This window comes from Myxine glutinosa, chromosome 6, assembly GCF_964187855.1.
Source record: "Myxine glutinosa chromosome 6, kmMyxGlut1.1, whole genome shotgun sequence".
In the NCBI taxonomy this organism is placed as follows: Eukaryota; Metazoa; Chordata; class Myxini; order Myxiniformes; family Myxinidae; genus Myxine; species Myxine glutinosa.
Window position 1 is genome coordinate 134,753,193 of NC_136266.1, and position 15,506 is coordinate 134,768,698.

Genomic DNA, 15,506 nt, shown 5'->3' on the forward strand with positions numbered 1-15,506 from the left:
CGACTCTTGCGACACACAGGGAATTACCAGTGAACTGGTACTCAATTTGCCGACCTCGGAAGGATCAACCACCCTGGTGTTAATTTAGCGATCGACCGGGATTTGAACCCAGGATCTTCGGATCCCAAGCCGGCACCCTAACTACTAAGCCAACACCAGGCTTAATCATATATGAGGCCCCAATATATGTTATAAACAATCCATATACAGTCCACATGTCATCTGATGGCTAGAAAAAGTGGACAGGCAATATCATATACAGTACATCATTCATGCTTAAAGACTCATTTAAGCACCTTTATCAGCTACAGATCATTGCGGCCTAGCTGGCAGCCTAGCAAGTCGAGACGGCTCAGGTCCATTAGTCTTTTATGGTCGCGACAAGCAAAGAATGCTTCAATGATGTTAGAATTCCTCCAAAAGTATGTTAGTTTTGTGTTAAACAACAGTAGCAACTGTTTAAAAAGATAAATCATACATTGGAGAGAATTGACTGAATAGTTTGTGGTTATATAAATTTTCTCTTCAGGTAGGTGTGCCCCACAAAATGCCATGATACGCTATTTATACTCATTAACACGAGTTCATCCAAGGCGGAAACCCCCTTAGGGATGGGGACAAATTAAGTTGCTACAACCTCTGTCATGTGACCCTTAAGTCCCCCTGTCAAGCTTGGTTGAGATTGGATCAGGAATGATTGAGTACATTTGGTCAGACAGACAGACACCAAATGGAATATTTTAGTATGGTTTAAATGATAATGGAGGATGATCTGGAGCTTGTAAAACTCACTGTAGCAGTATGGCAGCCACACACCCTGAATATAAAGCTTACCTCTATAGTACAAGTGAAGAACACAAGTTTTGGTGATTTATTTTCGAATCCCCAACTCTTTAACAGTATCATAACAAGTAAGAGCAATCAAAGATTGCAAGCCCTCACCAGGATGTATTTTCAGTGGTTTTAAAGGCTTTTGTGTTAAAACAAATATGTCGGACAAACCACGTGACCGATGACATCATCATTAATTTTTTTTCTCCACTAATTTAATCCTAGATGATGCTCAATAAATTTCATCTTGATAGGATGAAGTTTTGTATTTGTCGAATTATGACGTCATAATGGAGGCACCTATGACATCAGCATTAACATATTTTATTCTCCATAAAGAGTTCTTTACAATGAGCCATGTCTCAATTTTTTATATTCAGCGCTTTCGGAGATATAGAGGTGCAAAGTTTTTCGGTTTTTCCAAGATGGCGGCCGATCCACGTGACCTATGACGTCATAATTATCATTAAAAATTTATACAGGTGGAGTTGCACCTTTGGTGAAAATTTCCTGTCAATCAGACCAAGGGTTGCAGAGAAAATCATATTTATTCTGTGCGGACAAACAGACAGACAAACAGACAAACAGACGGACTCAAATGCCATACCCTCTCCTCAGGCGAGGGTAATTATTATTTAATATGAATTTGCTGTATTATGGAAGTAATTGATTATGGAATCACTCTAGTATCAGACTTGAAGTGTCCCCAAATTGACAGTGAGTAGTCCATTGAAGTTACTACTTAGGGTCGTCAACATGTTGTCGGATTGAGGAATCACTAAGTTGGGAATATTTGCCTTGTATTATATTTCCTTGTGCTTGTATCTGCCGTATGCTCTAAAGACTGTATAATCTGGTGGCAGTCCATAAAAGGTGGTCTAACAGATTTGATTTGACTATAAATAGAGTTTACTGGACTTAGTATAGTGAAATCATCACCGTGTCAGATTCTTGTTATTCCAGGGTTGGTTGAGGCAGGAGTCGAACAGGGGTTACCCTGTTACCACCTCAGTCAGGTTCACTATGTTAACAAATATAATTTCGTTCACAATTTTGGGATTAGCAAACCTGTACATTTTTGGAATCTTCAGAGCATGCAGAATCCGAAAATCAATGTTGGCATTTGCACAGACACCTGCATGGCCGCCATTTTGGATTTTCAAAATGGCCGCCATAAAATACATATTGTGCGCGATCTCGGCTTCTAGTCAACCTAGAGACTTAATTAAATATGCTAATCCTATGTTTTCTGGGTCAAGGAATCCAATAAAGGCCTCAAAATAATGCTCAGGATTATAGAAAAGCAACAAACAAGGGTAGTTGAAAACCATTGTCTTTATATTTGTGGTATAACTGTATTACATAATACATGATATTGCAAGTCCTTTGAAGTTATAGGTATGGGTTTATAAAGCAAGAAAGCAGCCTTGTTAGTATCAGATTGAACTATAATTCCGATACGCAGGATCTACTCGGTCTACACCGTTCAGGAATATGCTTTTACAGATCTTCATCACTGTCCTGAGTGTCATTTTCGCAAAGGTGTCCACGCAAATGCCAACATTGATATTCGGATTCTGCATGCTCTGATGATTCGAAAAATGTATAGTTTTGCTAATCTCCAAAAATTTTGAACGAAAAAACATGGTGAACCTGACTACCTCCCTCCCCCTCGTCACCCTCAATGCCCACAACATTGGGCAACGTTGAGGAAATGTGTGGGATTACCTGGACCTTCGCCATATAAATCTTCCCCTGGGGGATGGAAATTTCGCAGGTTATCCTGCCCGAATCACAGCACCGTGAAACTGAGCGATCGATCTGCTCTGCCATAAAATACAGTTCTCAAAATGGATTCCATGCAAACTCAACACAACATCAAGAACACATCATGTGACGATGTAATTCAAGGTGTTTTGACACCACATTGACGTGATCACCCACATTGACACTGCGTCTAACATGGCTGCCAGAAACTGGTCACACATCGCAAGGTTAATTTTCATCCCGTCGAGGATGAATATTTAAAAAAATACAACAATATAGTGTTGCATGTGTTTTTAGCTTAATCCAAATCCTGGCTGCGCACAAATTAATGCGACGAAGACGACGCAAGGAACCGACGACGGCAGTAATTCTCGTGTTGATCATGTCGACAAACTGGATTGTTTTGGTTCGCCCCATAATGTGAATGCAACAAACAGACTTTGAACAATCGTGTGCTCGGCCTTCATTACCGCAAGGTTTTCGAACCATAAGCCATTGGAACCGAGCGAATCGTTTTCTTGATTTGCATTTTCATAACCATCTGCGTTCTGTGCCATTTTGCAGGAAGCTGCTCGAGACATCCATTCTTGATAACCCAGCGTTTAGCACAGGAATTGTAGCACATGCGAAGTGTTTTGTTGAACAAGAGGTTAATATTTGCTTGCTAGGGTTTCTCATGCTCATACATATTTTGCATAATGGAAAAATGATTTATAATTTGGATTCTTATTCCACGTTGTAAATTCTCTATTCAGCCCCGGTTTACTCTGTTTCTGTGAGTGAAAGCAATGCTTCCACTGGCAGTTTCATAGTTTGTGGTGCCCCTAGTATTTGTGAGTCAGATCTTCGTCTGTCTTCTGTCAATATCTAAATTATCCAAATTTTTATTTTATCTAAATTAACAGTAGACCTTAGGCAGGATGAACGAATATGTAATTTTCCCAGGACACCAGGACACGATGGTCTTTAAAACAAAATAATTATTGTTACAAGTTGAAAGTGTGAGACTCTTGGCCATTCAGAACGACCTCCTGCAACAACGGAAGATAAGACCAGCTCTCGCGCATTGACTGGACTCGCTTTTCATTTGGCCACCTGGTGCAAGGACATTGTCACCATCCTGAAAAGATCGTTCATGAGCAATCCTGTTGTTTTTTTTAAACCAACAATCCAATAGTGATGTGCCATTTCTCTTGAAACTAATGAGACTTCCCGAAGCTTAGATTGTAAGTGCCTAATACTGCTGCCTTCAGCTACATATGAACCACCAATGCCCAATATACCAGTCCAGTGACCTCACCAACAGCAACAAGCCAGCATTGTACCCATATCTTTTTCAAAATATACCAATTTTTCATTATTTATTTATTTCACTTTGTATACAAAGTCGAGGCTGTTGTAAGAGCAACACCTAAAACACAAAGCCATTGACAGAAAACACATAAAACATATAATAAAGGGAGCGGGAGACAAGAGGGGCAGAGAGAGGAAAGCACATTAACAGTAGAGAACAGGGACAGTGGTAGATCTGTTGGAGGGAGAGGGCTGGGTGGGGGGGAGGGGAGAGCGGGGGAGGAGGGACAGGAGAAACGGGATAAATGATCAAGGTTTTGGATGGGTAAGATAAGAGATGGTGGTGAACAGCTGTTTTAAAGACCTGGAGGGAGGATTGCGATTGTTGAGAGTGAGCGAGTTTGTTCCAGTGTTGGGAAAAAAGAGGAATGAAAGAGTGAAGGTGAGCAGAGAGTCTTGATTTTGGGGGTTTCACCAGAAGAGGGTTGCTGGCAGATCCTGTGTGTCCTGAAGGAATATTAGGGGGACAGAGCACAGACAGAGCAAAGGGTGCTAGGCTGGAGAGGAGTGGATAGAAGACAGAAAGACCACCAACCTGTCTGCAGTGAGAGAGTAAAACGCCCTCAGAATCAGCTCCATCGCGGAAGATTCCAATGATTCTGAATGCTTTGGTTTCTACAGCGTCAAGCCAAGCTAGGTGTGAGGCAGGAGCACCAGCCCAGAGGGGAGAGCAGTATTCCATTGAGCTGCGGATGAAAGCCTTGTATGTGGTGAGAAGCTCAGTCGTGCCAAGAAAACTTTGCATGATGGAGGATTCCCAGTCGGCGACTGGCTTTGGAGGCCAGCTTGGAAATGTGGTTTTCCCAGGAAAGATCATGGCAGATAGTGAGACACAAAAGCTTGAGTGACAGAACTTCTTGGAGAGGATTGTTCAGAAAGTATATGGGAGGGTTGTCCAGACTGTCTTTTTGGAGAGACAAAGTGAGAATGTGAGATTTGTCAGGATTGAAATACATGTTCCACATGTTTGACCAGTTTGTGATTTTGTCCAGGACTGCAGAGAGTGAGGAGGCTGCTGCCTGCCAATCTGAGGGTTGAGATATGGAGCGGCAGAGAGTGGAGTCATCAATCATGAGGCTTTAGTATCTGCAAGAAAGTCTTAACAGAGGGGCAGATGCCCCTCAAAAGCACAGTACTGTTTCTGAATATGAACATTGATTTGGACAAAATATGAACATATTCAGAAAGATTTGGACTTTTTATGCTAATATTTCGTCCACACTTCGAGATTGCTTTTGCATGTGTTGGAACACCCTCGTTTAATGGCCATACTTGTAAAAACTTTGTTTACAACTTTTCACCTGCCTCGTCCTCCCAACTTCACAGCATCTATTCACAACCTAACAACAATATATTTTCCCGTCTGACAGTGCTTGGTAATTATTATCACGTACCTCCTGTAAAATGTACAAACTAAAGACATTATTTATTTTTCCTGTTGACTTCCCAAACCCATCATTACCATTATAATGTTATTTTGTTCAAGATAAAATGCAACCATTGTTTCTTTCCTTCCATTTCCATAAGTGTCCTTCCATTTCCATTTCCATCAATCATTCTGCTATTACTAAAGTATCTGTTTGGCAAATAACAAACATTGTTCATCTGCTTGACAACACTATCTCTCCCTGATTTGCCATTGTTCATGATGGTACAGAACAAGGCTGCCCTCCAGACAAGCTGTTTCGCGAATGTGGACCCAGCGACAGCTGTCCATACACATGCCAACACATATGGGGCACAGTGTCCTGCTTGGAGGGTGCTTGTGAGGAGGGGTGTCACTGTCCGAATGGGTCACTGCTCCATCGTTCTCGTTGTCTGAAGGTTTGAGACTATTTTGACTACACTAAGCTGGCTGAATGAGTCGATTAAACTGTAATGGTTCATAATACTGAACCAATCTGACCATGCAAGCCAGCCTTTAACAGTGTAAACAAGAAAGAGCAATCAGAGATTGCAAATCCTCACCAGGATGTATTTTCAATGGTTTTTAAGGATTTTGTGTGAAAACAAATATGGCGGCCGAACCACGTGACCGATGACGTCATCATTACTTTTTATTCTCAACTAATTTATTCCTAGATTATGCTCAATAAATTTCATCTTGATCGGACAAAGTTTTGTACTTGTCAAATTATGACGACATAATAGAGGCACGTATGACATCATCATTAACAGATGTTATTTCACATGGAGAGTTCTTTACAATGAGCCATGTCTCAATTTTTTCTATGCAGTGCTTTCGGAGGTATAGAGGCGCAAATGTTTTCGGTTTTTCCAAGATGGCGGCCGAACCACGTGACCGATGACGTCATCATGTTGTTTTTCTCCACCAATTTATCCTTAGATGATGCTCAAGAAATTTCATCTTGATAGGATGAAGTTTTGTACGTGTCGAATTATGACGTCATAATGGAGGCACCTATGACGTAATTTACATATTTTATTCCCAATGGAGAGTTCTTTACAATGAGCCATGTCTCAATTTTTTCTATTCAGCGCTTTCGGAGATACAGAGGTGCAAAGTTTTGCGGTTTTTCCAAGATGGTGACCGAACCACGTGACAAATGACGTCATAACTATCATAAAATTATACAGGTGGAGGTGCACCTATGGTGAAAATTTCCTGTCAATCGGACCAACGGTTGCAGAGAAAATCATATTTATTATGTGCGGACAAACAAACAGACAGACAGACAAACAGACAGACAAACACAAACAAACGGACTCAAATGCAATACCCTCTCCTCAGGTGAGGGTAACTACCAGGATTTGTCTGAGGGTGACCTGAAGGTGTATGGGGAAAAATGGCACTGATTACTCGTTATCATTGTGTATCAAAGTGTACTTTGTAGTCATCAGAAACAGATAAATTCTGAATAACTTGCCTAGCTTTGAAGTAATATAATGTTGTACCTATAGTCGTAAGCTGGTTAGTGATATGTACTCCTTGGAGGAAACATGATATATAATGTATGAGAAGGCCAACTCTCATTTGCTAATGATATAATCTCTCATGGACCAACCAACACCAACTCTCTCATGGACCAATTATACTGGATGAGAGGACCAACTACAGCTGAATAAACTGCTATTATTGACAATAGTCCATAATGTTTTCCTATTAAATTACTCTGAATTTTTGTTTTCTTATATGTTGCCCAAAGATGGATGCTATCCCTATGTAGTGGTCGCTCTCTTTGGCCAAATTCAAATATGGCGTCGGATCTTCGTGGTTAGATTCTGCTATGCGGATATTGAAGTACATCAATCACCACATTTATTGCCACCTGAGGCACAGTCTAATAGGGGGAAAAATGCAAGGAGGAATAGCCTGATTATTTTAATTTAATATTTGTACGGATGTCACATGATCAAAGTGTTCACATGTCGTAACGTTAACGGCCATATTACATATGAACCCGATTGTGTAGTGTTTTCGACAAAGTTATTGGTCATTCCCGACTGTCTTGATGTATTAATAATATTTTGGCAGCATCTTGGAATGTAATTTGATTTTAATACGTTCCAAGCAGTAATCTAACTCGGAAGATTTGTGCACACCTGCCAACGTCATGTGATGTGACCTGACCTACATTGCACATTCATGGGAATTTAATGCAGCATTGCCTTAGTGGAGAGAGAGAGAGAGAGAGAGAGAGAGAGAGAGAGAGAGAGAGAGAGAGAGAGAGAGAGAGAGAGAGAGAGAGAGAGAGAGAGAAAGAGAAAGAGAAAGAGAAAGAGAAAGAGAAAGAGAAAGAGAAAGAGAAAGAGAAAGAGAAAGAGAAAGAGAAAGAGAAAGAAAGAATAAAAAGATATAGATATTATTATAGCATACAGGTGACTGTTTTGAGAATTGTATTGCTTGTACAGCTCATATCACACACAAATCTTTAAAATCTAAACAGTATTTGTAGAATTTCAATAAAAGCCACATCACTGTTCATATCGGTAAATATTATTCCATCGTGTTTGGAAAAACTGTAAAATTGGAAAAATTGGAAAATTGGAAAAACAATATAGACTATTTTACTCCAGGGGATCCCAGGATTACCCACCCAAAATTTCTTTGCGATCAGTTCAGCCGTTTTTGCGGTACCTGGGGACAGACAGACAGACATTTGGTGAATTATAGTAAGATTAGGGAGTGGATGCGCATGCTATCAATATTGCCCTGGAAATAATGTTAAGAGTTGGAAATAACACACATGCTCATTAGAGGCAGCTCAATAGCATCTCAGTTTGGTCTTGAATTCCAAAGTTTGGTATGACGTTTATTTTGCCTGGTGGCCTGTGTATGGAAAATGAAAGCATGGTGCCATGCTTGAATTTACCTTACTAGCAACGGTACCTGCCCTATGGGGTGGGCTTCAATTGGGAAGCCCAAATGAAAAGGCAAAATATCAGAAATTGAATGCTTTTTTATTTTAAACGATTCATATAAACATCCGTTGAATCACATCACACGCCAATCATCAAAATCTAAACAGTACATGGCACCCATTTTGAAAAAAAATTGAATTCTGCAAAACGGAAGCGGCCGTTGCACGTCTTTCTCAGTCGCACGTTTTTGTGTGAAGAGTGCGCGCCGAATCTGTAACACGGAAGCGGCCGCTACACCTGTTTCTCAGTCGCTTTGCACACGCTGCCGTGTTACTTTGGAGCCGCACGTTTATATAGGAAGAGTTCGTCAGGAGTCGATCTACTCTCTCCTGGTACGTAGAATAAACAGTATGTGTGGAATTTCAACAAAAGCCACATCACTGTTCATATCGGTAAATATTATTCCATCGTGTTTGGAAAAACTGGAAAATTGGAAAACTTTTGAAAAATTGGAAAAACAGTATAGCCTATTTTACTCCAGGGGTCCTAGGATTACCCACCCAAAATATCGTTGCAATCGGTGCAGCCGTTTTTGCTGTACCTTCGAACGGGCAGACAGACGGACGGACATTTGGTGAATTATAGTAAGATGTTCAGGGTGCCAGCAATGGCTCGCCTATTTTTGGGACGGTCACTGTGGCTGTGCGATCTTTAACGCCCTTCTTCTAATGCTGGCAAACAGGACACCGAGCTTAAAGTCCATCTGAGGGTGGCACACATATGCGTCACCCTGCCTGTGAAACACCAGAAAGACAGTTTACGGCTGGGTCGAGAATCAAACCCAGGATAGACAGCTCAGAGGCAAGTGTGCATCTTGACAGCTCAGAGCCATCCTGACAGCTTCACATTTATTTACTAAGATCTATTTATTTACTAATGAAATATTTATTTCACTAAGGAAATTTTGTGTTGACTTTAAATGATATACTGTAAGTAGAGATACATTCAAAGTACACTGCCCCCATGCAAAATAAATAAATAACATATCCTCCATCAGCGCCTGGCAATGCTGCAGTGCAGCACATGGAGATGGAATTTGGAGGGCACGGTGTACAATAATTTATTGATTAATTGCATAATTAAAAAATAATAATAATAATCGTGAAATAATTAATTTCTTAATGAATTAGCTAATAGCATACCTAATCCACTAGTGTTTCATCCAAATCTGTGACTTTTTGAAAATTAATTAAATAAATAATTAATTGAAAAAATAAATGATTTATCAACAAATAATTAATCGATTAATTGAATGATCAATAAATCGAAAATATCCTTTATAGCCAATATCACTTGGTCACTGTCGTGTCCGAATATCAGCTTCCTAGCTCAAAAGGTGCCTGAGATATTGCCCAGATGAGAAAGAAAATATATGACGCATGTCATGCAGCATGGGCGATGCTGCATGACATGGCGTCACCTGGAGATGGAATAGGAAAGGAGTGGTGTACAATTAGAAGATGGTATTTATTCAATTGTTTAATTTGAATGCGTGGACTATGAGTTCCATGAGCAAAATAATGCAAGATGAGTTTTTATTCAAGGGGGGCGGGCTGCCCTGATGTAACTTAAGCTTTCAAGCAGACTTTTCTGAACTGTTTCCTATAATAAGCCTTCTATGCAAACAGGAATCAAAAGGCTTTACGCTTTTGAGTTAATCTGCTTTGAGATCGTATTGAGTTTGTTCCTCCCTCATTTCTTTAACCTCTTGAGTTTACACACACCCTCTGCCTTAAGTTTGAGTCAATTAAGTTCACCTACTAATTCTAAGAATGAACTTAGTTGGTGTTGAACTTCATTTTTATGTCAGAATTTTGTGCACCTGAGTCAAATTCTCAATGCATGCACCAATATTGATGTCATGTTGGTGATTCATAACGTCCAGCACAAACTCCCAAAATTCCATCACTTATATTGCAATGAAAAATCCATCGCATCCAATCAATCTTAATGAAGGTGAATGTTCTTTGCTGTACTTTGTATGTGATTCATTGTGAAATAACCTATTACTGGAAAGCTTGCATAAAAATAACTAATCCTGCTATTATACCATTTAGGCAAAGGTTTCACATACTCATTCGAGAGTTATAAAAGTACCTTTTGTATTTTGAACTCACAGTTATTAGGTTTCATGGCATGTCGACAATGATGACGGATTACACTATTTTCACTCGATGCCATCCAACATGTCCAAAAATTCCTTTTTAGGTTTATATTAAGAATTGCGTTTAGTCACCCTGCGCTCGCTGAGCGAAATACGGGGTTAAGCGATTGGTTGCGTGCATACGTGTGGCGTACGCAAGTGTCTGCATTTTTAAAATTAGTTTTCTCAGCAAGAGTTTGTCTGATTGATACTACATTTTGCACCAGAGGAGTGCCTCCTCTTGTTGAATTATTTCAGTGATAAATATGACATCCTAGGTCACGTGGTTTGGACGCCATCTTGGATAAAAGTTGCACCTCTATATCTCCGGAACCGCTCAATGGAAAAAATTGAAACATGGTTCATTGTCAAGTACTCCCCAATGGGAATAAGATATATTAATGATGATGTCATCAGTGCCTTCATTATGATGTCATAATTCGGCAAGTATAACGCATGAACCAATTAGTATGAAATTTTTATTTTCTCTGCAAGTGTTAGTCTAATGGACATGAAATTTTCACCATAGGAGCACCTCATCCTATATAATTTTTATTGAAATTATGATGTCATACATCACGCGGTACAGGCGCCATCTTGGAAAAACGTTGCACCTCTCTATCTCCGAAACTGCTCCATGAAAAAAATTGAAATGTGATGCGTTGTCAAGTACTCCCCATGGGGAATAAGGTATGTTAATGATGATGTCATCGGTGCCTTCATTATGACATAATTGTACAAGTACAATGCTTGATCCGATCAGGATGAGTATTTTTTTTTCTCTCTGCAACTGTTGGTCTGATGAACAAGGATTTTCACCATATGAATGCCTCCTCCTGTAGAATTTTTTAATAAGTATGATGTCATAGACCATGTGGTACAGGCACCATCTTGGAAAAGAGAAACAGAAAAACATTGCACCTCCATATCTCCGAAACTGCTTCATGGAAAATATTGAAACGTGGCTCTTTGTAAAGAATATATTGTTCACAATTATGTCATTGGTGCCTTAATTATGATGTCATAATTTGCCAAGTACAACGCTTTGTTCGATCAGTTTTAAATTTATTGAGTGTGATCTATGCAACAATTACATTGGGGAATGTAAATTTATGATTTCATCGGTTACGTGGTCTGGCAGCCATGTTGTATCAAAGAAAAAAAAAACAGAAGAGTTGGCTCACACCAATCTGACTGTGCGGGTTAAGTATCCTATGAACACCATCTAGTTATTAAAATCAACTAAAGTTAACAAATAACCATAGACGTGCTAAGGCTATTCAAAGAATAACCAATTACTGTGAGTTAAAATTACTTAAAGTTTGAATTTGAATCATTTTGGAAGATAGATTTCAGTTCAGTTTATAATATGGATTAAACAAGTGGTTAAATGGTTGTTTTTTTTAGAGTTAATGCATATTGTATGGGCTTTTGGTGAACTTGGTGTAATTGCATCTTGCAAATGTTTTCTCCAGGAGTGCCCGTGCATCATGGATGCTGCAACTTTGCAGACCCTGGTCAGAGCTACTGCAACAAATGAACCACCAGTGTTGAGAACAAACATAGTTTCTCTAAGGAACCACCCAACCTCCAGATTAGTGGGTTACCGAAGAAATGGCTCTGTCATCATTCCCGGACAGGAATTGCTGTCCAGGGAGACGGTCCATCGAGAGTGCAGCAACTGGTGTGTTTTATTTTTCTTCCTGGTAGATACAATTTTTATTTCTTAAAAATTTGTTGAAAAAGAACTATGCTCCTAAAAGAATATTACTCAAGAAAAACAATTAAATTAAGATTTAAATTCACAACAGCAGTCCACAGTTAGCATGTACAGTAAGGCCATACTGTCGATGTGATAGCCATTGGGAAAACCCAAAATAATCTAAAATACCTCGTACAAGCAAACGTCGCTATGAAAGCATTGAGAAAAAGGAGAAGAAACAACAGGAATTAAGAAATGATTAAGAGAAAGGAAAAGAGAGCTCTGAAACTCTGTGTGTATGCTCAAAATATGTGTAAGTCCCAGAATGGGGATGAGGGTTTGTTGAACCCATAAAATATTGTGAGGTTAAAGCTCTGCATCGGCCAAAGCTTCCCTCTTGCCAGAAAGTACACTGTGGTGATAATGGAGAGATGGGAGTGCATAAATGACAACGAAAAAGGTGATTCAACTCCTGGATTCTCCACACTTGGAGCTGAACTTAGCGTGTTCCTCCATACCTCACACTACTCTTCAGGCAGATTAATGAAAGGAAAGCGACTTGGAATAACATCTCATATTAAGATGAGAGAGCAGCAATCTAAGTGTCATTAATATGCTGAAAGAAGATAAATCAGCACTGATTCTCAATCTGTAATGGCCGCCAGCATTATAGCTCGGCAAATGACATCAGTTCTCAGTGAGTTGGTAAAAATGAAACACTACTGAGTATCGCTGCAGAGTCTTTCACACTATAGCCCATTGCATGCAGAAAACCCAAGGAAATGTGGGAATTGATCCAGCAATATGCAAATGAGTACTATCAACATGGCATCAGAAAACATGGCTGATTAAACTTCCCCTGTATTCTGTCTAGTACATTCCAAAAAAAACAAAAAAACAGGAATACTCATTTCTTCAGGCCAATGGTTAAATCGAAGCTCCATAATAATAGCTGTTATATTTACTGTTGTTTGTCGGGTGGCAAAATAACTCATTAAACTTAGTGTTGTTGTGATATCGTGCTAGCAGAGGACGCTCCTTAGAGGAGCAATTCCAACTTTGAATCACACATTTAGCTGAATTACCAGTGAACTGGTACTCAATTTGCCAACCTCAGAAGGATGACAGGCTGAGTCATCCCCTCGGCATTAATTCAGCGATCGGGATTCGAACCCAGGATCGTAGGATCCCAAGCCGGCACCCTAACCGCGAAGCCAACACCAGGCTATTTAACTGTCGCTTATGCATCTTGGACATTCGGGATCCCATTATATTTAAAACCATGCAGTAAACTTCGAAAATCAGCTGGCACTCTGGCTACATGCTGAACAATTACTTTAAGTCAGCATGGATGTAATTACTTTGTCTTTCTGGTCTATAACCATTGCAGCGACTTCATGTAATGGTCTTCAAACATAAAATTGATCTTTTGTCCTCTTTTTTAAAATGTTATTGTAAACTCAGCACGACTGTAGTATAGTAGATGACGGGTGTTTATAGAGTCAGTATACAGAGAACAACAGAAGCTGCAACTATTGTGAGGTCGAAGATAAATGATATCATGTCGATAATTAACCAAAACATAAAAATTGCCATTATCAATGGCAAATCCACATCTATCCAGCTGCCCTTTTTAGTTTCAATTTGGCCACCAAATATAGATTGTAATATTTGAATGAAGATGGTTTGTCTTCCAGTGAATGTGTAGTTCTCGGCAATTCGGCCCACAGTTTCAGTGAATGCGTAGTGATTACAATGCATCTTATTTTACATGAGAATCCTTCCTGTCTCTCTGTGAACACTATCATTATTATAATTGTGACCTATTTCAACCGTCATTACCCACCAATATCTTGTGCAAGGGTAACATATTAAGAATGTCAGGAAATTTCTTACACTGTAATTAAAACACCTTACAGATCTCCCATTACCTTGAAATAGAACCAGTGTTGACATGGTGGTGTGAGAACTTTACCTGGAATGACTTATGTTGTGTTTGTTCTTTGGGACATATATTACTGTCAGGTGCAGTCTGAAATAATAAGGTACCGACCAATTTCGTCTCGTTCTTTTCAGACTTTGGGCCTGCTATACAGGTGTGGTTACACCCACTGTCATTATAACTCATTGTTTTTCACAATAATGTCGATATTGCGCTCTTTAGAAGTACTGCATCACTCTACAGCATGTCTCTGAAGGCAGCCATCGCTATCTCTTCTTTTCACTCTAAATTGTCCCTTAGCATGGTATACCTCTGTTGTCAAAGCCAATGCAATTGACCAAATTACAATAAATTATAACATCTTTGACTAGATGGTATTGATCGAATACTTACCCCGTGCAGTCAACTTACTGGGAGCCAAGTCTTCCATTTTGTTAAGTTTTTTTTCTTTGATCCAATATGGCTGCCAGACAACATGGCTGATGACATCATCAATTTAAATTCTCCAATATAATTGTTGTGCAGATCATGCTCAATAAATTTAAAACTGATCAAAGTGTTGTACTTTTCGAATTATGACATCATGATTAAGGCACCAATGACGTCATCATTAACAACACCAATTCCCCATGCAGTTCTTTACAATGAGCCACATTTCAATTTTTTCCATGGGGCAATTTTGGTGATATGGAGGTGCACCAGAACACTTTGCACTAACATAGTCCAGGACCCCACAGGCCATTTTAGCATTTGAGCCACTTTCTCAAAGTGTAAAAAAAACTTGGCTACCTCCTTTTCATTGAAGGGTGGAACCAGCCTCACATGCCTACCAACATCCCAAGTGTTCTGACTAGTTGTCGAACTAGCCGACATGGATACTACTTCTCTCCGTTCTCCCATTAATTCCAGCTCCTTGAGTTTAAGTTCCTTCTGATACTCCATGTCACATTCCTTTAACTCCCTTTCGGCTCTCCTTTCCTCTGCTCTTTCCTCTGCTCTTCTTTCTTCTTCAGCTCTCCTTTCCTCTGCTCGTCTCTCCTCGAGTTCTCGTTCCTGTTCTGCTCTTCTTTCTTCGAGTTCCCTTTCAGCTCTCCTTTCCTCTGCTCTTCTCTCCTCGAGTTCTCGTTCCTGTTCTGCTCTTTCCTTTTCTGCTTTCCTTTCCTCTGCTTTTAACCTTTCCTGGCTCTGCAGTTGCATCTCCATTTTCCGGAGCTCCACATTTTCTTTTTCCTCGGGTAACCAATCCAAGGCTACCTCTTTCCATGTTCCTTGTCCCACCAGAGATTCTACCACCACTGTCTGCATCTCTGCTTTCTTCATATTAACTCGGACCTCCAAGTTAAAATATTTGGCCAATATCAAGAGTTCCGATCTTTTTAACGCTT

At 39.8% G+C, this 15,506-nt stretch overlaps 1 protein-coding gene across 1 annotated transcript in view; it reads left to right on the forward strand.

Annotated features, from left to right (window-relative positions):
• The window catches only part of LOC137429455 (SCO-spondin), a 444,698-nt gene that overhangs the window by 264,264 nt on the left and 164,928 nt on the right, over window positions 1-15,506 (forward strand). The window contains exons 79-80 of the mRNA XM_078781076.1: window positions 5,609-5,775; window positions 11,953-12,161. Of these exons, the coding sequence (XP_078637202.1) occupies window positions 5,609-5,775; window positions 11,953-12,161 (376 nt within the window). The remainder of the gene's footprint in view (window positions 1-5,608; window positions 5,776-11,952; window positions 12,162-15,506) is intronic.